Here is a 24,774-nt window from a genome sequence, read left to right on the forward strand (position 1 = left end):
CACCTCAAGGGCGATACCGCTCACTTTAAGAGCAATATTGGTGTAACCTACTCCATGAAATTGTTGACTACTTCAGCTGACGCCCATAATAATACCATAGTGATAATACCATATTATTGTGTCTTGTGTCCTACTGTACATTAGCCAGACCCCGTTCTTGAGTCGGTTGTTAAAATGTTTGAAGCTTCTTAAAAAGGTTCCAACGCTTTCAAGCTATTTTTGCATTTTACGAAGCCTGCTGTGTTTAATCAATATTTGAATTTTTTTTCTCCTTTTTTACAGGAATTTTTATGCATATCTTCTTTCCTATTATTGTATCAGTACAATTTTATAAAAGATACTTCTATTTTGTTAAAAAGACAAGATAGTATGAGGTAGGTTTGATCAGTTGGTTTATAAACGATTTTCGAGTACTATGATCCAGCAATACTTGCATACTGCCTTTTCAAAATTTTATATTCTACGACGTGAAATTTGCATCATCCGCTGTTAAATACGCATTGCAAAGTGCACAAAAGATCACTGAAGGGCCAAATCTTCGGTCACTAAATTCAAAGTTCAGGCTGTGTAGCGATCCAGCCGAATCTTTTTTTTCCATAAATTCGTAGAGTAGCAGAAGAATTTTGAATATCATTCCATAACCAATAATTCCTTCGAAGAGATTAAAGTTAGGCTAAAATATCTTTTCAGTGAATCTCAACAACAAGAGAAAAGAAATTTCTTTGTTCCTCCAGTTTTTCATAAAACACTCCAAGATCTCTCATCCTCCCAAGGAGAATGTTTAGTATTGGAATGTCGAGTGAAGGGAGTTCCACCGCCAAAGATCACATGGCAAAGAGAAGGATACGTCATAGATGACTGTGCAGACTTTCGAATGCTTCACAAAGGTTGCAGTATTACTTATAGCATTGGTTTTGACAAACCAAAATAGTGAACAATTTAGTTGAAAAATATGGATTAAAATTGATTGTAGAATTATAAAAGTGATTAGCTTGATGTTGGTTGGTTTGAATCTTTGTCCTCGGACTAGGAAAGCTTTTTTGCGAATATAACCCTGGCAGTTTCGCATATTTGTGGAGGCTTTGAACCACTGACGCAGGCCCGATCACCAAGATTGACAGAGTAAAATTTCCACTTGTTATTGAAATGTTGTTGTCTGCGAGTTATTCCATCCACTAGATGCCGCTGAATGGGAAGCAATCCTTAAAATGCGTTCTTCAAGCGCACACCCCGAGAGTCGAACCAGTGTTGTTTGATCTTGTGCTGATGTCTTCTTGCACAAAGCCAAGCGCTTAAGCAACAGAGCTACCGGGAGGACTCGATGATATTTCCTCACTCAACATTTCAACAACGAAAGTGTCCTCAAAACATTATCACATTGCTAATTTTTATCAAAATCTTCTTGAGCATTTATTATTGTTACATGAAGAACCAAAAATGTTTAGTGTGACCGAATGTGACCTTGCGTGATTAACTGCCTGGAAATTATCAAACACCAGTGATTAATTGTCGCATTGTTAAATGTGTGTACACCAAACGTAACTCAATAGACAGCTATATAAACAAGTCTAAAGTTTTAGTTTTTAGCATCAGTAATATCCTAGTTACGGTAAGTTTTAATTTAGAAATATTTGCAGTGACTTAGGTCGACCAATGTTTTTAACAAGATTTCTTTCTATGGGCACTATCAGGAGAAGTTGCAACACTGGTAATTGGTGAAGTATTTCCTGAAGACACGGGTATATTTACCTGCGAGGCCACTAACAAAGCCGGAACTGCAAGAACATCGTGCAAAATAACAATCAAAGGTAAAAAATGCTAGGCAACCTAGGGTTTTAGCCTACTTTTAAAATCAACTGCTAATTCATGTTTCTAATCTAAGCCCTAATGTTTACAATCTTATGAAGGCTGAAACAGTTGTTTGACGTAAACCACCTTTGTCGGTCCGGTCCACTACTGAGAAAAAAAAAACAATGGCTAAAACAAATGTTTACCCCTTACAATTCAAGGGAGTGAATTTATGTCCTTAGGGTAAATTTCATCCACTGAGGGAGTAAGTTTATTGAATAAAGAAGAGATAAACTACATTTCCAAAAAACTTTGTCTGAAAAAGCATACGGAAAAATTTATTTTGAGCGTAGAGACGGTTGACAATGAGTGAATGAGAGTAGAAAGGCCGGGAACTTTTACCTTCATTGATGAATGGCAACATTTTGTTTCAATGTAGACAACACATTTGTTCCAAGTTAGAAAATTAGCTCTTAAAACAAAGACCTATGGTCAAAATGAAGTTGAAACATTTGTTTAGTATCATCCACGTTGCAAAAAAATGAGAAGGCTGCAGTGTGCGATGCGAAGTGATGTTTCCTACACAGTGCGCAGCCTGCATTGTGCCTGCTGTAAGCATAAGACAGACGATAATTTTATCTTTGTAAACAATATAAAGCGACGTATTTACGCTAGTTCTTGTGCGGTGGGCAATAAAATGTGAGCTTTATTTTCGTCATATCTTGAAGCGTTACCTTGTTGGGCTTCTGAAGTAATTTCTTTCAGCTTAATTATTTTACAAGACTCCTTTTATGGCAAAGCTGTTGCATGAGTAACTACAAATGCTTTTCCTGTTGCCTTTTCTTAGAAAGATTTGCTTACAATGTTGATAAAGTTGTAAAATCTTCAATTTAGTATATCTTCGCTGTGCTGCAACGCGAAAACAGAAGTTGAAATTCTTCAAATTGCTTTTGCAAAATGATGCTGTTTGTAAATGAAGATTTAAGTTGCAAGACAGGAAACTTTAGTTTGAAAAGTGATCTAGTGGGCAATTAGGTACATTATAAGATACGTACTTTTGAACTCGGCATGGGTCCTCTTCAGTGGCTCGGAGAGTTTTGAGGGGCGTGATATACAGTAAAAATGGTGCTTTTTGTTTTCCCGTAACACACGTGCCTTTATGAGAGCCTATCTAAATTTTTAAAGAGAGCTAGTTTGATTGATTGATTGGCGTTTATTTTGTTGCGAGTATAAATACACACTAAGCAAGGTCAAATAGTACAAACGATCACGTAGAATCTGTGGATACTGCAACGGGTGGCTGCGATTCTGCGAAGTGACCTGGAAGGTCTTGTAGTCAAGCAGCCACCTTCAACAAAAGAAAAGGTAACAAATTAAACATAAAAGAAGCAAACGAAGCAAAACAATTGAAACATAAGTTTACAGTATAGTTGTTGAAGTGAACACAATATAAACGAGTCAGCTAATAAGAGATCTATATAGGCCTAAAGCCATCAACATTAGTAATAGGCTACGATAGTAGAAAATTTTCATAATGATATTTAAATGGGTTATGTGATTTTTTTCTCATTTCCAACGGGATTGAGTTCCAAATTTCCACACCTTTATATTTGAAGCTACGTTGAAGTTTTGACACATGACCAGATACATGACATTTGCTTGAAATTGGGCCTCACGTATTTTCTTTCAGCCCTGTATAGTATTTACCGGTCTTGCAAGGAAGTTTATGTTGGCCTTAAACGTTTAAACCGCCGAGTCCAATTGGTAAAAATAATAATGTTTTGCATTGCTGCATCCACATAAAACTGGGTTGGTTTGATATTTAAATGCCCAATAATGCCAGTTTCAACGTCGTCATATTAGTGATAGAATGTTATCCAACGGTTCGATGTTCAAGTAATAAAGGCATATCTTCAAAATTGAATAAAACGTAGGTACTGTAGCGAGAAGTAGGCTACTGTAGGCTAAACCTAGTTTATGTCAGTGGCAAATCCAGGAAATGAGCGATTGGAGCGATCACCCCCCCTAAAACACAGAAAAGTAACATTAATCACCGTGTAGGCCTATTTGAAAGGTCAGTTTAATGTAGACTTACACATTTTTGTGTTTTGTTGAAATTGACCCTCCTATCCTAAAGCTACTTGCTGGATATCTCCTGTTTCACGTTAAGGTGAAGTAGTGAACGCGGTTTATAACTAATCATTTTGCCTTCACTTGTGATCCATTTCCAATGTGATATGCTAACTAAACAAACTATGGTGCGCCTTAATAAATTTAACACAGAGCACGAGTCAGCATACTCGCGAGTGACCAGCTTTTAACTGGTAGGGTTTAACAGTCTTTAGGCTAGAAGTTTGGTAGCCTTGTAGAATCTTTTATCCTATTGAATACAGTGGATTATGAAACAACGATATTCTTTACAGGCGGTGGTCAAAATAGCATTGCAACTAAAGCTGCTGCCGTATCTGTACAGAACTTTCAACAACCACGTCTGACTCAAGTTTTGCCTTCCACTACGTAAGATTAGTGAGATAAAAAATGTTTTGCAGCTAATAAGATATTTTGAATGAACTTACAACGTACATTATAGGCTAGCAAAGTAGATTGGTCAAGATCATTACAGCTCATTGAAGATAATACTGTATGATTTAAATTAAAAGACAATATCATGAAGTTTTGTTATTATTATTATTTATTTTACAGCCAATCATCGTGCACGTTTATGTCATCGAGTTCATCATCCATAGATTATCACTCAACTTGTGAAAATCATATTTCTCATTTAAATTTTGAACCGAAAAACCCACTTCACAACTGCAAAGAAAAGAAAAACCCATTTAACAGTAACTCATCGTCAGCAAACACACCACTGGCTATCCAACGACCTTTGAGTCCTCCTCTAACGGAAACAACGTCATCATCCGCTAAAGCTTGCTCATCGGTTCAACTTCAAAATTATCATTCGCGCTTGACATCCTCGAGTGGCAGCAGGTGATAAAGTTTTTCAGATAGTCACAAAGTATGACACATCTTCAATGATGAATTTTAGCCTACTGTTTCGAAATCAGCGCAATTTTTCAGACCTGCACTCCTGCGCACAATAGCCATACAATTTACAGTATGTTCTTAATTTGAAGTGTTCGGCAAGAGCCTGTTTCAAGGCCCATTTTCGTATAATTTTTCATAGGATCTTATGAGGTCTTAAATCAAGCAAATGCAGCAAATCTTTGCAGCAGACTACAAAGTTTTGCTGATGGTGCGCAATGTGCATGCATCAAAAGATCAAAAACGGTGCATTGCGCACTTGGGCAACCGAATTTTATTTTAATTTAGTCTTATATAGTAGAGCTTCGGCAGAGAGTTTGTCTTGTTGAACCATGGGCATATACAAAGCCGAGCAACTTGATCAAGTTTAACATTATTCAAGTTTATCACATTTACAGAAACACAAAACTACGCAACAAATTAAATATCGAACGTTTTCGACATCACAAGATGTCCTCTTCAGGAATAACATAGCCTACATACAATTTAACTAGGCCTACGTTCGAATAAAACACAGTGGTTTACTAAATCTATAAACAGGAAAAAACAAAAAACTGCGCAGTACTTCTGACTAGCTCAAACTCAACGATATAGGCTTAACGAGAATCAAAGGTAACTGCATCAAAAGGTGTTGAACAGATTCACATGATGTGGTAGAAAGGAAGGTGCGAAAAAACTAATTTTAAAATAAAGAGAGCAAGAAAGATGAGCCGCAAACATACAGTTGTCTGTTCAAAGGTGGATTGTTACGTTTTATGTACAAGGTTTCTAAGATCTTCGTTTGACACTCACACCTGCCTCTGGACATGATCTCAAATGGCTTGATAGAAACATTTTTTTGCATTCTGCACATGAGATATTGTTGCGTAGTTAGGCTATGTATTTTTGTGAATGTAATAAACTTAAATATGACTTGATCACGTTGCTCGGCTTCGTATGCTTATGGTTCTCATATAGTGAAACCAAATAGTTGCTAAAGTTTTCTTTTTCTCTCTTGTTTTTTTTTTCATATCATCAGCATCAATTCATCGTCATCCTCATCTTCAGCATCGAGACAAGTAGCCATGGCAACTGCTATCTGCGACAATGAGCTAACGTATGAAGTTTTTGCACAAGCAAATTATTATCTTGCGGAATAGTCTATAAGCTTTGTATAGGCTACGCCTGATGGTTTTCGTTTTTCATTTAAAATATTTTGCAATGAAAATTTTATCTCTGATGGAATTCAGAGAGACAGTTGGTTTACTACAAGCCACATGCACAGGATTATCATATGCATTTCAAATTATTGAATTCGTGCCACACATCTGCCACATTGTCTACACTTGGTGATCGTTTACGTGTCGCTGCAGTGGTTCTCAACCTTGTTACCTTGACAGGCCCGTTTTGGTGCCTTTGAAGCGGTCGCAGACCCCTAAAAGATTTCTATCGGAAATTTTGGTATATTGCGTCTCCTAATGGAATCAACTGTTCTATAAGTTTCGAAGTGACACACTTTGAAGAATTTGCTGAACTCGCGACGTAGTTATGACGATTGATGGCATAGACTATGAGCTATTTACTTCGGCACACATTTAATGTTTTGTCAAAAATCAGGCTATCTATCAGAGTCATGGCAAATCTGTGAGTGCTGGTAGACTGCTGACAAACGTTTGCATTTTTAAAGAAAGCATTGATCAACAATCTTTTGTTTAAAAAGAATTAATTTGAACATAGCCATCACAGTATTATTAAAAGATTTAACTCATTTATAACTTATGACTTTTTTTAGTTACGAAACCAAACCTTTGTGCGATGTCCTTTGAAATTTCAAACGAGACACCACTGGGTTGCAAAGTACAATTTGAGAATCACTATAATAAACAAATAAAGCACAACCAATTTTTAAATTTTGTAATTTATCAATCATGCTGCAAACTTGGGAACTTCTACGGACTCCCTGAAATCGCTTCGGGGACCCCCCGTTGGGAACCATTGCTGTATGCATTCAACAATCTTACATATTCAGTTTCATGTAACAATTGGATTTTTAGCCAATTTGTTGTTAAATCTGCATTCACACCAGGGATTCATAGTATAGGGATCGCCAACTAGGCTGGATTTCTGACAAGCGGAGTGTAAAAGTGTTGCCAGATATTAAATTTTTAGAAAAACTAATTTTTTTGGCATTTTTAAAGAGTAGTGGTCGCCCAAAGCTGGTCTATTTAAAAAATAAAACTCACCTGAAGTTTAAAGTTGCACAAGATTGAGTTAAAGTAGTTTGTAGTTGTGTTACTTTGCAATAAGAATGTGAATTTATGCACAAACTTAAATAAAACTTAGAAAGAGAGGTTAAATTTGCAAAAAATATGATAGTTTAGTAAGTGAATAATAATTTTTTTTTAGATTAGTTTTAAAACAGTTATTCACGGGCAAGCTTTGGAGGACTATTACTTTAAAAATACCAAAATAATATTTTTCTAAAAATTAAAAAAATATCTGGCAACACTTTTACACTCCGCTTGTCAGAAATCCTGCCGAGTTGTTGATCCCTATACTATGAATCCCTGATTCACACCATGTTATGATTAAAATTTATTAATTGGACGATTTATATTGTGAAGATCTTTATCCACAGATTGAAAAACTTTGGAAGTTTCATACCTGGCACTTTTGTATACTTGCAGATTGCAGAAGCTTTGAACCATTTTCCTCTTGTTGTAGAAATCTTGTCTACCAATATTGTTCCATTTAATAGGTGTTGTTGAAGAAAAGCTGTCCATGAAGAGCACTGCATAAGCGCATAAACCTAAAGTTGATCCATGTTGGTCCTTGTTAGGCTCATGATAAAGCAAACAACGTTTTTAAAACATTATAAACGCGTTAGGATTACATCTACTCAGCTACTTGGTAGCCTACGATTGAGTTATGCGTGACCAATTTATTTGCTGATTTTAAACATCTGTATTTCTAGACATATTCCAGATGAAAATCACAACTTCAAAGTAGAAAAAGATCAAGTAATACAAGAAGTGGCTAACACTGTATCTTCTCCACCTCAAACAAAACTTGGAAACCAGGTAGCGAAGTTTTTGTGTTTATCACATAGAACCAGCATTAATTTGACTTTTTGTGACTAAAGGCTACCTTTGCAACTAGACCACTAAACTGTCTATTTTATTCTTAAAGTGAACAATCTTTTTTAAGTGACTTACTTACAACCTTATTATAATTAATTATGTGAAACTGGTCACAGCGGTAAACCATAATTCTTCGTGGGAAAATTGTAACATAAAGTTCCCGGATCCGTTTGTCTGTACGTAATGACCGAAAAATAAACACACCTTCGAAACGTCTATTCAAAGTGTATTCCAGTAAAATTAGCCCGTGGCTATCGAAATGACTGATGCAATGCCTACACCTCTAAAACTGTCACTACGATACAGATTACTTGGATAAAAGACGGAGAATTTGTCCAGCTAGCAAGCACCAAATAAACCAGTTAAATGTGCGACCGACTTCCAACAAACAACTTCGAGAATGAATCAGAAAAATTTGTGATAACTCAAAGGCACGCCAGCAGTAGCGCGACGCAACAACATGTCCAAACAGGTTTAAACCGGTCTGACACGAGTCTTACGGACGATGGTGCAATTTTGGCTCATGTTTTAGGAATTTCCATGACGTAATATTCAGTAGACCCGAACGGTTTCTACATGACGTTTGACCAGGCGAACAACCGTCTGTAACATAGCGGCCCCTAGTTATGACAGTCTGACATGGCATAACTAAAAAAGAATTGACGACAATTGTGAGCCAATGAATAAAAACACATGATACACAAATTGTTTGAATCACTCACGTTTAAGTTAATACGCAAATACAAAGGGCATGCAAAGAATGAACAGCAATAAGAATAAACACGACGATACATGAAATTGGTACCATTGGTAGTAGGTACACGCAAAAAATGACGCTATATACCATGGTTGCGATAATAACCGACTGTTCTGGGCTCAGACAAGTGTCGGCCACCGCAGACAAAACCAGGCTCAAACCCTAACACTTAGGTGTTCTTTACGGGGGCGAGGCACGAAATATCCCTCAACACACAGTCTACTTTCACTTTCCCCGTACTCTCATCATAGTTGCAGACGGCAACTTTAGCTCTACGAACCACAGGCTTCCCTTTCCTAATTTGTGGAACTACCTCATGCACCCTCCCAAGTTGATACTTCCCACGTTTACCAATGTCCTGGAGAGAACCTACCACTACAAGTTGACCAGGCTCCAAATTCTCGGCCATTTTTAGCCATTTTTTCCGGCCCTGAAGACCTGGCAAGTAAAATTCGATCCATTTACTCCAAAACTGATGAGAAAGTGACAAATTGAACCGATAATCCCTTCTTAATTGGTCACGATCATGTGGTTGCCCAACAGCACAGTATGGGTCTAAGTATGGGGTCAAAAGTGAGGCAGGGGTGATGACAGTAAAATCCCTAGGGTCGTCACTCAAAGGTACTAAAGGGCGTTCGTTCACGATCCGAACGGCACTGCCTGTGTACGTAAGCAGTTCAATAAAATTGGGCTTACGAATTGAAGAGTCCAAATTGTGAAAAAATGCGATTTTAAATTGTTTATCCATTGCCTCCCAGGCGCCACCTTGCGCCGAAGCATCACTAAACCCATGCAATTGATATGAAACAATATCATCCGGACTGCACACACCAGAGTTTGCAAAATACCATCTCGGTAACGAAAAATCCTTAAGCAGGTCCAAAGAGCGAAGCCACGACTCCCACTCTTTAACAAAGCTATCAGGGACCTCGGTGTCCCAATCAAACTTGTCTATCGCCAATTGCTGAAGTATAAGGCGTGCTTTTAGAAAAAATGGCGCTCCAAAGCCTAGCGGATCAAAATTTTGTCCAAGCTGACTGAGCATACTTCGGCGCGTGTGTTTAGCTAAGGGCTTTAAGGAACATGCGATACGCATCTCGTCAGACTCGGTTTGCCACACACAACCCAATGTCTTCGCTGATGGCAAAGTCATATTTTCAGTCTGAAAGTCAATGTCACGAATCAAAGGTGAAAGCATCTCATTATCCAAATTTGACAAGACAATCATAGCCTCCTTGTTAGCACTCCACTTACCAAGTTTAAACCCACGGCTATCAAACAAAGCAATTGATTCATGAGTGATTTGCTGAGCTTCCTCTAAGCTATCAGCCGAAAATATAAAATCATCCATGTACATATTATTTGCAATATTGCAGAGAGTCAATTCACCAGCACTGCTGGGATTCTGCTCGATCATTTTCTTTATAGCCAAGCAAGCGATATACGGGCTACTCTTTATTCCCCAAGGGTGTACACAAAAACGAAATGGTACCATCCTACCATTTTCAAGGTCATCATCTTCAAACCACAATATACGAAACAAATCCCTTTGCGACTCAGGTAACTTTATTTGAAAGAAGCATTTAGTCACATCAGCCATGAGACCAAATCTACCAAGCCGAAATCTAGCCAAGACATCTACCAGAGGGTTTAACAAGTCAGGACCCGAAAACATTACATCATTAACACAAGTTCCTCGAAATTCAGACTTGCCATCGTAAACAATGCGCTTTTTTAATTGTGACGTAACAAAGTATGGTAAATACCATTCAAATCCCTTGACATTTCCTGCTTCACCAGTACGCTCAATATAGCCATTTGATTTAAGATCTTTCATGGTGTCAGTAAGGAAATCACGAAGTTCAGGTTGTTTTAAAGCTTTCTTCCTTAAAGCAGCAACTCTATCTGACGCCAACACAAAATTGTTAGGTAGATCAATATCTTCCTTCAACGGAACAGGTATCTCATTTCGACCATCTTTCAACTCAATATTCGGTTCAACAAGTTCTCTAGCCAACTTATCATTGCGAGACAATTCACAGGTTTCATTTTGCAACGTCAAATCCTGAATGACTTTATTCAGGTCTGCTATTTCCATATCACGAGACTCAATTTTACGCTGAAAGCCAGAGATTACATCCGACTCTGAAGACGTCTGCACTCTGCACACTTTAGCAATGCTTTCCTCTAAGGGTGACTTACCACCACAAGCCAACCAACCGAGAGGAGTGAGTAAAGCATGCGGTTCACTACGATTTTCACCAACACGTTCTTCTTTTGCCCACATCAAATAAGCGTTGTCGTTGCCAATCAGTACATCTACAGTACTACAATCATTCAAATGAAACATATTCACGTCATGAAAATGACGGAAACCATTTAAATCTTGTTTATGCGGTAAAGTTTTAACATCATCAGCCCAAGCTGGGTTAACCACCGAAGTTATATCACAAAACAGTTCATCTGTCTCTAACGACTGGATGTTGAGTTTGACAAGGTCAGCACAAGTAGCTTTCTGACCAGCCAGGGTATCCATTTTAAACGACGCTTTATCGTACGGTTTAAGATCAAGTTCACACACCAAGTCACTCGAAACAAACGTCAACTGCGAACCAGGATCATGCTGACAATACACCAACTTCGATTTGCCAGTCATTGGATTCAAAACACGAGCAGCAGTAACGCGGTTAAAGGCTGCTTTAACATTTCCAATCTTAACATTACGCACAGGAACTCTGGCACGAGCATCATCTTTCCCAACAGAATCCAGAGAATCATGTGACGTCACATAAAAATCATGCAGAAGAAAATAGTGTTTCCTATCGTTGTTAGGCCCACACTTACGACAGTTATTTGCATGAACGCAATCCCTAACCATATGCTGGCGCAAACAATTCAAGCATTTGCCAGCTTTCACAATGACATCTCTCCGATCTTTAGGTGTCAAGCGCAAAAATTCTTTACAATTAGACAAAAAATGATATTCAACTTGACCACGTGACGAACAACAAATGCATGCCGGTAGGTTTTTACGTCTGGCTTCACCACCGCGCGGTGCGCCAACAACAGTCGAGTACTGCGAACTCCCTGACATCACATCATCATGGGGTTTTACGGACGTCTGCCTAACCGGACATGAAGGCAATTTTCCTTTGCCAAACTTTTTAAATTGCTGCGACTCACCAGAATCGCCCATTAGCATAATGCTAAAATCAGTCGACTTACGCGTTTCCTCCCGTACTACAAATTCAAACAAACTCTGAAAGGTAGGCTCATCAGTGCCACCATACTGATCACCTAAAAAGTCAAGATAACGCTGCTTAGCGTCAAACGGGAGTCGCTTAGCCAAATCCAAAACAAAACGTCCTTCTAATTTATCACGCTGACCATAAGCTTGCGCGTAAAGCAGACACTGCGACAATTCATCTTTAAACTCTTTCAGATCACTGGAAGAGGTCGAAGTCAATTTGCTACCATAGCGATACTTTCTAATTTCCGGTTCTGCAAAAAGACCTCCACGAACCCCAAAACGCTGGGACAAGCGAGCTAACGACATTTCTATCCTGTCTTCCTCTGACAAGCCAGGGGTGTCAGAAACCAAATTAGCAATCGTTTGCGCAGCTGTCCAAACACAAGCTGCTTGTAACAAAGTCAAACGAGTCCCCTTAAAGGGCGAAGCTGCCATTAAGGCCGTAACACGATTTTTAAAGAAGATAAATGGCATATTATTACCATCGTAACCAATCAAGGCCGCCTTATCGAAAAACGTCCTACTATTTTGGTATTCAAAAAAGCAATCCTGCTGTTGAGAACTCGATTTAGCGGGAGAAGACAAGCTATATCCCTTAAGGGGCTGAGTGGGCTCAGTCACATGCACAGCCCGACCACGATCCTCACACACGTTAAAATCAGGAGACGCGATACGCCTCTCACAACCACCCAAATTACGTGTAGCTGGGCGATCAAAACCTAGCGGCGCAGAAAACTGTAAAGGGGGCAAAGCATTACTACTAATGGCGGCCCCGTGACCTGTACGCGCTGGGGGAGGAGTTCGGTTGTAATTCGCAGACCTTGGCTCTACAGCATTCGGAAGACCCTTAGCCGCGGCCCCGAGACCTCCTGAAACAGCTGGAGAACGTGTGGATTGCCCTGGTCCACTCACAGGTTGAACGGGCGTTTGGAAAAGGTTATGTAAATTAAACTGCGATTGATGTTCATTTCTGGAATGCCTAGAAGAGCCCTTCTTAGAGCTACGCCGAGAGCCCACCTCTGATCGATATTCAGCTAAAACTACCTCTTTACGTTGTTCAGCCCTCAACTGAGCGTCTTTGAGTGCGAACTCAGCAGCTCTCGCGGCTGCCTCAGCTCGAATGGCCTCAGCTCTCGCGGCAGCCTCAGCAGCTCTCGCTTCGGCCTCAGCTCTCGCGGCAGCCTCAGCTCGAATGGCCTCAGTTTGTATCTGGAGCTCCTCTCGTCTTAGCTGCAGGTTAATTTGTGCCACTATCCGAGACGAAGTCCTAGACATCCCAGTGCTTACATTTGAGGCGCTATCCTCAGGATGTATGTCAGCATCCAACATATCTGAGAACTCACTTTCTTTTTGTTCAAAGTTATTTTTTAACGAGTTAAATTCGGGATCTACCCTATCACGAAGTTCTGCCAAGATTGCAGAGTTAAAGATTTTAGTCAAAAGAGCATGGAAATGCCGTAATTCCTCTTCTAAAGTAGATAACTTAGATCTAAAAATTAACAGTTTCTGCTTATCACTCAAAGAACCTAGGGCTACAGAAAGTTTCCCAATTTGAATCAAAATATCCCGTCTAAGATGCCGGGCCTCTCGAACTGACTTAGCCTCATCGTTATTGGGTCCCTCCCCAGAATGGCCTGCCCGACCGCAAAGAACATCATCAGGCTTAAACTCAGTCGAGTCTACGGCGGTCGAGTCCTTGTCGCCACCGAGTGTAGACATATTAAATGTTGGGGCTAAATTTAACAATTAAAAAAATTAAGTTACACAAACACACAAATTATTAGGCTACAGTAGTTATAAAAAACTTAACTGCAAAGACAGTAAAAATACAAAAAAGAATTTAAATGCACGATACCGTAGCTGTACGAGTATGAAGTCCTAAAGTCCACAAAACTTGCTTGGATTCTTCCACTTGAATCTACAAGCACAGATGGATTGTCTTTTAATCTTCTTTCTTGCCAATGATTGTCAAAGTTATTTTTCTTCAGTACCAAACTGAGAAGAAATGTCTTTACTTTTCTTTGCTTCTGTAAGAGTGTAGACTACCAACCAACAAATCTTCTTTTATTATTTCTTGTACTTCTAATTAGTTCTTCTGCACTAGCTGACAACAAACACGTCGTTTATTTTTATGCCTTCAAGTGCTTCTTGGCCTACCAGCTAACAAATTCGTTTTTTATTTTTCTTGCTTTAATTTCTTCTTGACCTACCAACTGACAAGAACTCGTCTTTTATTTTTTATGTTTTAATTTCTTCTTGACCTACCAACTGACAAGAACTCGTCTTTTATTTTTTATTGCTTCTAAGTGCTTCTGTGCCAAACACTAGACAGAGAATCGTCTTTTATTTTTTATGGTCACAGCGGTAAACCATAATTCTTCGTGGGAAAATTGTAACATAAAGTTCCCGGATCCGTTTGTCTGTACGTAATGACCGAAAAATAAACACACCTTCGAAACGTCTATTCAAAGTGTATTCCAGTAAAATTAGCCCGTGGCTATCGAAATGACTGGTGCAATGCCTACACCTCTAAAACTGTCACTACGATACAGATTACTTGGATAAAAGACGGAGAATTTGTCCAGCTAGCAAGCACCAAATAAACCAGTTAAATGTGCGACCGACTTCCAACAAACAACTTCGAGAATGAATCAGAAAAATTTGTGATAACTCAAAGGCACGCTAGCAGTAGCGCGACGCAACAACATGTCCAAACAGGTTTAAACCGGTCTGACACGAGTCTTACGGACGATGGTGCAATTTTGGCTCATGTTTTAGGAATTTCCATGACGTAATATTCAGTAGACCCGAACGGTTTCTACATGACGTTTGACCAGGCGAACAACCGTCTGTAACAGAAACTAGTCTTCGCAAGTCGCAACCATACGTTTCAGTTGTAAAACCACAAACAACTCACACAAGATTGGCCTACACATATTGTAAAGATACGACAAATGTTAATAATATCACAAAAGAGTGCTCAATGTCAAGCGCAATGCTAAGCAGAGCTACTTCAAGTAGATTGAATCACTATTATCAAAGCAACTTGTATACAGTCTGTTTTACCTTTTGAGGGATCGTCAGAAGCACCTTCTGACAATCCCGCAAAGGGTGAAAGGCTGTATGTATAAGGTTACTTTGATAATAGGGATTCAATCTAGTTATATTGTAGAGATGTGATCTGTGGCTATAGCCTACGTTGGAATGCATATTCATTGCAACTTCCGCATTTAAAGTTGGTCTGATAGAAAAAAACTTTTACAATCTCTTTTCTTGATAGAATGACGTTACGTCATGACGTGGTCCGTGGACATAGGGATAAACTAGATCGTGAAATTTTCATGAAAGTGAATTTGGACGAACCTGTGAATTCCTCTGGTGATAAAACCCACAAACCAAAAAGAAAAGAAAGTTTTTGAAAAAAAAGCTTAATGGAATATGAATTTGCAGAAAAGGCCGTCCCGAGAAATGGCTATTATAGAGAGAGACATTCAACATATTCAGCTTAGGCATTCCATGGCCGCAACAGCTACAATTCCAAACCAACTTCCAGATGCGCAGGTGCCGATGATAATTATTGAGGCTGAAAGCTTAACCTTCTTCTTTTCTTTCTCTTCTGTTGTCGTAGGAAGGCCAACAGCAAGGGGATTACATTCTTTACTCTCCAACGCTTGCAGCAATTCTTGAAATTGAACCCCAGGTATTTTCTCTTTTCTTCATGCTGAAAGTCAACCAGTCTACATTTCACACAAATCATCTTTGCGTGATGTGAACATATCGGATCATATTAGTTGTTTGGACTTTAATGTAAACATGTGGCCTGAAGGCAGCTTATTTTGAATCTTTTTTTCTTTTAAAACACTGGATTTTAGATAAATCGCATAAACAAACTAGTCAAAGTCGGTTGTAGGCCATCCTATTAATCTTGCTTGAGCATGAAAAACATTGTTTTTCAAGATGTTTACACATGTCGAACGTTTTTAATGTGGTTTGAAGTGTAATATAATATCACTTACTTTCTTTTCAAAAGCCTTCATCTCTATCTTTCTTACTAATGATCTTCCCCAAATAATGTTCTTTCTTAGCTGCATGATTGTTGTGCTTTTTGCTACCATGTTTTCACCCTTATTTTATTTCACTTGGTTTTAATGAGGAACCAACGACCAAGCGATTCTTTGTTTTAAATGCGATACATAAATGCAAGATATTTAGTAGTTTCGCATACTTGTGGAGACTTTAAACCACTGATGCAGGCCCGTCACTGAGATTGACAGAGTAAAGCTTTCGCTTGTTATTAAAGTGTTGTTTTATTATCTATGAAATATCCCATCCACTATAGGTGCCGCTAAATGGAGAGCTGTCCATAAAATGCGCTGCTCAAGTCCACATCCCGTCCACATAGCGCTGCTTGATGTTAGCGTTTCTTTGTTCAGAACGTTACAACTCAATTGAGCAATAGGGGGTAGATAATGTAAAAACGCATATACGCAGGTAGGCTAAGATGCCTGTCTACATTTTTTAATGTGATGTACCATAAATATTTACTTCATTGCAGGAGTACAAGATATCCACATTTGAACAGAGGTTAATGAGCGAGATAGAATATAGATTGGAGAGAACTCCTCCCGTCAATGAAGACCCGGAAGACGCAATTTTTGAAAATGTTCCTGTCGATAAGCAAGTAAGCTAAGCAACGCCGATTATGATCGATGACACTCCATGACAGTTTTTAAACATTTTCTCATGATTGCTTGAGCAGTTGAGTGTTTGTCTCCGAAGTGTCAAAGTCTCTTCTGAAGTTTGCAATACATGGAAGTTTTGCATAGTGATCCTAGAGTAGAAGACTACAAGTCCAGGTCAGGTCACCGAGTTAATGAAAAGTTCTCGCATATTTGTGGAGTAATGTTGCACTAACTGTGGTTGAGTGAAGCATTCTTGAAGCGCATTGCCCAGCTGGACAAACCAAGTTCACCTGACCAGGCTATTGCGTGAGTCACAAAAAGCCAAAGGATAAAGGTGACCTACTGCCAAAATCGCTCACATTGATAAAATGTGAGTACGGTATCCTACAATGGTGCACTGCATACGAACAGCCAGGGCCGGATTTAGCTGATGGGGGCCCGGGGTATTTTTAGATCGGGGGGCCTCCCTGCAAAAAAAAATCACTTCTGCGTCTACAGTAGCATCAATCCAGCACTGCACAGCATTTTGCAGAAACTTCAAAGGCTGAAAGGAAGAAAAAATAACACAAAATCACATTTTTTCCACGTAGGGGGGCCCTTCAAAAGTCGGGGGGCCCGGGGCACCTGCCCCCTCTGCCCCCCCCTAAATCCGGGCCTGCGAACAGCAGTATTAGATAACAATCATGCTGGTTAACAACACCACTCTTTGAAGACAAAATCAATTTGAAAGTAGAATATTTCTATGATCTTAATTGTTGATTTTCTTAATTCTGTAACATGTTAAAACTAAGATAGGCTATCATTGCGTACAACTATCAATACTGGATCGGACAGTAGCATGTAGGCCATATAGGATATTCGACATTAATTTCATGATACAGTATGGTGCAGTTCGAACAAACACAGCAACACCGTATGTTCACTGCACAAATAATTTGTAACATCGAAGCGATGTCTGCATTTCTCGTTTTGTATTTTAGGCTCCACCAACCTTCACACAAAGATTAAAAAACTTTAAAGCTATGGACACAACGTCTGCCACATTTTCGTGTCATGTTTCCGCCAATCCCAAAGCCAAGGTAGGCCTACCAATTTCAATGTGAAAAGACAGCTTTCAAGGCCATAACCTGACTTTGAAAATTTGTGACACTTTATCGGAGACACGCAGATCGTAATTGTAGATCGTATACTTTAGGATAGGTCTTGTAGCTTACAAGCACCTTTGTAAGTCTTGGTTAAAATTCGTGTCCTACATTTTCAAGTGTTTGTAAGTTTAATCTCAACTTCATATGCAGCAAAAGGTATAGTTTTAGAAATGAAAACAACAACTAGAATAGGATTCTAAGACAAACAAAAACACTAGGGCTCATTAAACCAGCTACAGTTTTCATTGTCACCGATAGGTTACTGGAAGGATTTTGCTGCAGTTATCTTCTCATTCGATGCTTGGATTCAAGCATAGGACTCGACTTTACCTTTACATCCAAAAGACTTTTGCTTTCCAAGATTAGCCTACTGAATTTATGACGTCGATCAAATTTGTTCAAGCTCTGCAAAAAAAAACAAAAAAAACAGTTTCATTAAGTTTACAACCCTATTACTAATTTTTAATTTGATTAAGCTGTTTCAATCTTCACATTTCAGTCTGATTACTCCTTCAAATAACATTGCTTCAGGTTTATTGGTTCAAAGATGGAAAGCAAATTTCAAAGCGATCTCAACATTTCATTCAAAAAAAGAATGAGGATGGGGGACATGAATTGCATATTCCTCATCTTTGCGTCGAAGATGATGGAAATTATACCGCATTGGCAATAAATCCACAAGTAAATGCATTGCTTGTGTGGTCGTCAGATCACTCAGCATGCGGCAACTCAGCAAGTGCTTCAACTCAGCAATTACATTTCAGCAACTGCCAAGTCAGCAAATAAGATTTACCTGAATACCTGCTCACGTCTGACTTGCTTGGTCATCGCTTGCCAAACTGAATTTGCTGACTTGTGACATGCCAAGTTTTGGCTCGCTCAGGTGTTACTTACTCAGTTTCATCATTTACCAACTTCAGCCACTTGCTGAAATGTTGCTAGCTCAGTTGTCACTTGCTCAGATGTCGCTTGCTCATTTCACAACTGCTGACTTATAGGGGACTCTGTCAAAGTAAACTTTAAGCATTCTGGTTGAGTTTGGGGATGAAATTTTGGTATTTATTAAACTAACTGTAACCTGTAGCTTATTTATCTCTGGCTGTTGTATTTGTTTCATAATTTCTTTATGCCTTTATTTTGTGTTTGAAATCTGAGAGCATTGGAAACAAAATAGGTGATCAGTGAGCACATTTTAGCTATTTTTCCCCTTGACAAAATCACAGATTGTGCTATCGAGAACTTTTCTTGAAATAAATGGGCTCCGTGCACTGTAAATATCAAACTTTACATAAAAACAACGTCACTTTACATGATTTTCTTGCAAAACTCCTACTCCAGGGCAAAGTTAGCGCAACAGGAAGGTTAGCCATGATATCTGAATACCGCGGTGGGGGTGAAGTGAAGTCTCCAACAAACTCAATTTCAAAACAAAGGTAAATAAAGCAACTGGTTACAGCTAGTTACAACTAGTTATTAGCCTACAGCAGTGGTTCCCAACCGGGGTGCCACGGCACCCTGGGGTGCCAATTGCAATGCTCAAGGGTGCCGCGAGATATTGCAATACTGTGGCCCAATCTTTATTTTAACTTTAACCCGTTAAGTGCGGAATTTATTTATTGTAACTCTAATCCGCGGTAAGCCTTTGTTTTCTCGCCCAGGAAAAACAACGTAAAAAAGATTTTGACTCGTTGCTGTTCTTTCCAAAAAAACGTCCGCCCCGATGGCTCAGTGGTTACGCGCCCGGCTCAAGATCACGCGGCGCTGGTTCGACTTTCGGGGTGTGCGCTTGAGCAACGCATTTTTAGGACTGCTCTAGATTCAGCGGCACCTAATGGATGAAATAATTCCCCGGCAACAACACTTCAACAATCGGAAAACTTCACTCTGCCAATCTCGGTAACCGGCCTTGCGAGAGCCTCCACAAGTATGCGAAACTACCAGGAATAACCTATCAAGGCTTTGTCAGTCCGAGGATAAAGATTCAAAACCAACGCATCATTACCGCCAGGTTTCATGATTTTATTTTGCGTTTCACGGCGCACAAAGTCAAATTGCAGTGATGGATTTTATCGAATTGTGTGAACCAGCACGATTATAAAATTGCACGATTGTTTGCGAAACATTATAAAATTGGAAACTTATGTTGGATAAAAATTTGACGAGTTCTGGATAAAAATTCAAAATGAATATCCTTGCGTTAGAAAGAAAGCTATTGTACTTTTGCTGCAGTTTCCACATCATACCTATGTGAGAGTGGATTTTCCGTATTAACGAACATTAAAACTAAAAAACGAGAACGACTGCTTATAGTCGAGGAAGAAATGCGAGTGGCTTTATCGAATGTGCCCCCAGATGTTAACCCTTTGAAGGTTGGGGGGGGGGCTGCCATTTCAACTTTTTTGCATCAACAGTTGTATCTCTAAAACCACTGAGGCTGCGACTACGAGATTTTTTGACTTTTCCGAACTTTTATTCACCTTTATTGAGCTGAAATTTTGAGCGAATAAAGGTTATAAATTAAGAGATATAAGGCATTTCTCAGCACATCCTCTGAAATATTTCATATTCTATTGTTCAAAATTTTCCCACCAGCTGGATGAAAGTAATTAATTTGGCCCATGTCTCGTTAATTAAATGATTCAAATTGAGATTATGTAAAAAAAATTTAATCACAACATTGCAATGCATGTTCTTCATTACTCTACCAAAAAATACTAAATAATCCAAACGTCATAAGTCACTTCAACATTTCAACGTATATCAGCAGTTCTAAAATTCACATAGCTTTAGTTTTCGGATATGCTCAGCGTGAATAATTTTACAAAGTGATTCCCAAATTTTGAAACCGTGCCTTAAAAAGTAACAGAGATATCACTCCTAAACCATAAGAAGAATCGACAGCCCCCCCCCCCCCAAACTGAGCAAGACTCCAGGAGCCCAACCTTCTAAGGGCTAAGGGACTTTGTGCAAGAAATCAAGCTCAAATTATACTGTACAACTCATTCTGTGTTATTTCATATAGTTGTTTGAAATACAGAAACCTCATAAAATTGATCCAGTTTTGCTAGGGTGCCGCAAACTATTTATCTCTTTGATAGGGTGCCGCAAGATCAAAAAGGTTGGGAACCACTGGCCTACAGCATCAAAAACATGTTTTTGCATGTTCGAAGTTCTACACTCATGTCAAATGTCTCAGTTTTCTATCATGATACCGTGGTCTTGAGTTGATTGTCTTATTTGATTTTCATATTTGTTGTGTACCCAAGCAAATCCTTTATTAAAGCTTTCTCCTATTGATGTTAAATATGACATGAAAGAACTTTATTTGCATGCATCAGACTAAACTACAGGCACTTGTACAGTTTTCTTCAATTTTTTTTAGAACTAATTTGTCTTATTTGTGAACTCCTTTAGCATTTTTCTTTTAAAACACCAAATAATTTGAAAAATTTAAGCATGGCGTCACCACACTCACTAACAACGCTCATGGCGTCTTCTAGTGCCACATCAAATCATGTTGCCTCTTCGGGTGCCAAATCATCAAAGTCACCGTCATTTGAAGAATGCATGTAAGAAAATGTGTATACAAAAGTTTCAATTTGCTGTGCATAGATATAAACCATAGTCTAACACTGCTTTTGTGCTCCACAATTTGATAAGACAGGCCTATATGTGCCTAGCAAAGAAACCGAAGTGTGTTGCAGGAAAATTCTAACACAAACATTTTTTTTAGCTACTTTAGCCTATTTTAGCTTATTCTCGGGCTTGCTGATTTTTATTTGTATCAAAAATACTATAGTTTACAGTTGTGATTTGTGATTGCGTTATTGAATATAACCACCAATAATAAATATTATAATTGATTGTTATAATCAAAAAGTGAGTTTGGATCCCCACATTTTATTGTTGTTCTGTAAGCATGGCGGCGAAAATAAAAGTAACCTATTTTGGCAATTTTTTAAACGTTTGGAAGTGCACCATCAGAGAAAAGTTGTGAAGCGTTGAATGTTACTAACAATGCATGCACTAACCTTGCCTGCTCATTGCTCGGTGTATACCACATTTAGGGTCGCGGAGAAGAGAATTGGGCTCGGTACCAATGAGATTCTCTGGGCCCAAGTAAACCCACTTCTAATAAAAATGCACCATATGTAAAGAATAAGCGGTGATTCATTTTAGTTGTGATGGTCCGAAATAAAAACAAACTAAACTGAACTTCTAAGAACGGAACACAATATTTAAGGAATAATCTGTGACTTCTGTAAGTTCCTGGGCTCTTTGGAAGAGTTTAGGCCTGGGCCGGGTCCACAAGTACTCCCTGGACCTCCCTATCAACGCTACTGTTTGTAGGCTACTACGAAAAAATTATATTGTCTAGTTTGATATTTTTAATAGAGACGTGGATTGGTTTACTTACCTATGCCGTTCAAATATATAGATTACCTGGAAAAGGCGAACTAGCTGCAGATGAAGAAAGTCCAGTAGAAAAATATTATCGGCCAGCATTTTTACAAAAGCCTGCAGCAGAGGTCCAAGGCGAAGAGGGAAAGCTTATTCGGTTTGATGTCAAGGCAAGCTATCAATAGTTCATTTTTTTTCAATACTTTAAATTTACAGAACCAGAAGAGCAAAAGCCTAGGCTACTCGTTGAGAACCTGGTACCTGCAGCTCTCACAACAAAGAAGTGGGCTATCCCTTGTGCTAACTGGATGGTCATAATGTCACCGAAAGAGTGATCCCTAACTACAGCATATTCTTTAATTGGGGCAGCTCTGCAGCCAAATGAGTAAACTACAAGCAAAAATTAATGCATCGTAAGTCTATAGCTACTCCCAGTAAACAAGGCTAAAGCCTTTTTATTTTTACACTTTGTGTCCACAACGAGTGTGACTTATGGGTAATGTTTTTTTTAATTTATTTAATATTTTAGTTTCACAGCAGAAAGACGGCAATAGTACTTTTCTTGTTAGGTCACTGGATTACCGAAGCCAGATATAGTATGGTTAATTAACGGCCGAGCCGTGCGACAAGACGCTTATCACAAAATCTTGGTGCGTGAAAATAATGTACACAGTCTACTCATTGAAAGAGCGTCACCAATGGACGAAGGCCTATACACCATCACAGCTTCTAACATAGCTGGAAGCTCAGTCTCTCATGTCAAACTGCATGTTACACGTAAGTAGCGTGGATTATAGGCTAACTTAGCCTACATCTCTAGCTTTTCGTGATTAATTATTTTAAAAACTGGTTTAAATTTTGGTGATCTTTTCGCTATTTTGCAGCGAGAGAGCACATGACACCACCAGCGTTTGTACAGCGCCTGGCTGGCCAATGTATCGCTGAAGGAGATTCTGTCCGCTTGGAGGCTCGCGTCATCGCTGCTCCTCGACCTGTCATCACTTGGAAGCGGGGTTCCGATCAAATAGTTGCCGATAGCAGAACTCAGTAAGTGCATTAAAACTACGTGGATATATGAAACACACAGAAATTTGTTGGTTGCAGATGGCTTACTTCATTCATACCGGTAGCCTATATGTGAACTTTAAAGTTTCTGCAAAATGCTGTGCAGTACTGGACTGATGCTACTGTAGACGTAGAGATGGTTTTTCGCGCCGTAGGCTTGAAAAAAATTTTTGCACGGGGCCCCCCCCGATTTAAAAGTGCCCCGGGCCCCCCATCAGCTAAATCCGGCCCTGGGTGGCAGCAAGTTTCCACCTTTCTTTTAACCAACCGCAACTCAGCTACCACTACAGACAGAATAACACGAGTCTTTGTTCAGTTTTCAACGTGGAGAGAATAGTTTACATGTGGGCAGTGGGCTAGCCTAATTTAATTGGTTAATTTAAAGTCTGGTAGGAGTCACTTGGAAAAATATGCCTGAAGCACTTACTAAAGACGCAGCCTTCTGGAATGTCTAGGTATAAGTGAGTATCGCAATAATTCATTAAAGCAACTCAAGAGATTTTGTTGCAGGTTGTACTCTGATGATTCTGGCTACGTTTGTCTTCAAATTACTAAGTCGTATGCAAGTGATGGAGGATGGTACACTTGCAGCGCGGCCAACAAAGCAGGAATTGCAAGTTGCAACTGCAAGCTGGATGTGTATTGTAAGTATTCCCTCTCCAAAGTGATCCACACTTTCGTTTTTACCTGCCCTAAGCTTTGGGACACGAACATGAGTACAGCACCTCATTCGTTCACATTCAGTGCTCTATTTTAATGGTTGGTTTTGAATCTTTATCCTCGGACTGACAAAGCCTTGATAAGTTATTCCTGGTAGTCTTGAATACTTGTAGAGGCTTTTGACGCAGGGCTGGTTACCGAGATTGACAGAGTGAAGTTTTTCCGATTGTTGCCGGGGAATTAATCCATTAATTGTCCTTCAAATTGATTTGATCTTTGTCCTCCACGGAAATTTACCAGCGCCATTTGATTTTAGTCGGGCGCGCAACCACTGAGCTAACCAACGAAGCAAATATAATGCAAAAATAGAGAAATTTTTATTCGCAATGGTTTCGCGCAGAACTGCCTACATGTCAAAACGTGAATTAAAATACAAATAATTTTTCAGCTCCGATAGCCAATGTACCAAGCAACCGTCGCCGCATCAAGACGCCTCACCGGTACGCAAACCTGGCCAAAGTGGCAGGCGTCGACATGAGAGAAGCACTTTCGCCAGAAGCCCAAGCCCATCAGATGCTCACCGAATCAGAAGAATTATAAAGTTTCGATGATCTTGTCAAAATCTATTTCACAATTTTTGTATAGATTGAAAGCGTGGGATGCCGTACGAAGAAACTGATATCTTGCGTAGTTTTTGTGCGCTTGTCACGAAACGATACATATAAAGCAGTTGCTTAAAATTTAACAGCTAACATTAGAAGCTGCAACTTCTATCTATAAATTATTTAAACATGTGTAAATAGCCGATACAGTGCATGCGAATGGAATGTTACAAAAGTCTAAATAAATTTTTATCGTGAGA

The 24,774-nt window shown here is 39.2% G+C and overlaps 1 protein-coding gene across 2 annotated transcripts; it reads left to right on the top strand.

Annotated features, from left to right (window-relative positions):
• The first annotated feature begins 290 nt into the window (after positions 1-290).
• On the top strand, positions 291-24,772 carry LOC145787381 (palladin-like). 2 transcript variants are annotated; one of them, XM_082599113.1, is made up of 16 exons: positions 291-374; positions 691-887; positions 1,692-1,808; positions 4,212-4,305; positions 7,787-7,892; positions 15,588-15,659; positions 16,515-16,640; positions 17,622-17,720; positions 18,318-18,467; positions 19,125-19,219; positions 21,287-21,355; positions 22,225-22,362; positions 22,762-22,964; positions 23,072-23,234; positions 23,763-23,896; positions 24,361-24,772. In XM_082599113.1, exons 1-16 carry the CDS (start codon positions 370-372, stop codon positions 24,510-24,512), a joined length of 1,920 nt encoding a protein of 639 aa, XP_082455239.1. In that variant the 5' UTR covers positions 291-369; the 3' UTR covers positions 24,513-24,772. The 2 variants fall into 2 exon arrangements, with proteins under 2 accessions (XP_082455239.1, XP_082455240.1); XM_082599114.1 differs by lacking the exons at positions 15,588-15,659; positions 21,287-21,355 and adding an exon at positions 15,410-15,520.
• Positions 24,773-24,774: the final 2 nt, after the last annotated feature.

Source organism: Aplidium turbinatum, chromosome 18, assembly GCF_918807975.1.
Source record: "Aplidium turbinatum chromosome 18, kaAplTurb1.1, whole genome shotgun sequence".
Lineage (NCBI taxonomy): Eukaryota > Metazoa > Chordata > Ascidiacea > Aplousobranchia > Polyclinidae > Aplidium > Aplidium turbinatum.

Excerpts from the sequence above, each read along its gene's own strand:
- LOC145787381 (XM_082599113.1), top strand. Across the intron at positions 21,356-22,224 it reads CCGTCATTTGAAGAATGCAT|ATTACCTGGAAAAGGCGAAC; the intron begins GTAAGAAAATGT and ends TCAAATATATAG. Across the intron at positions 23,235-23,762 it reads GTTGCCGATAGCAGAACTCA|GTTGTACTCTGATGATTCTG; the intron begins GTAAGTGCATTA and ends ATTTTGTTGCAG.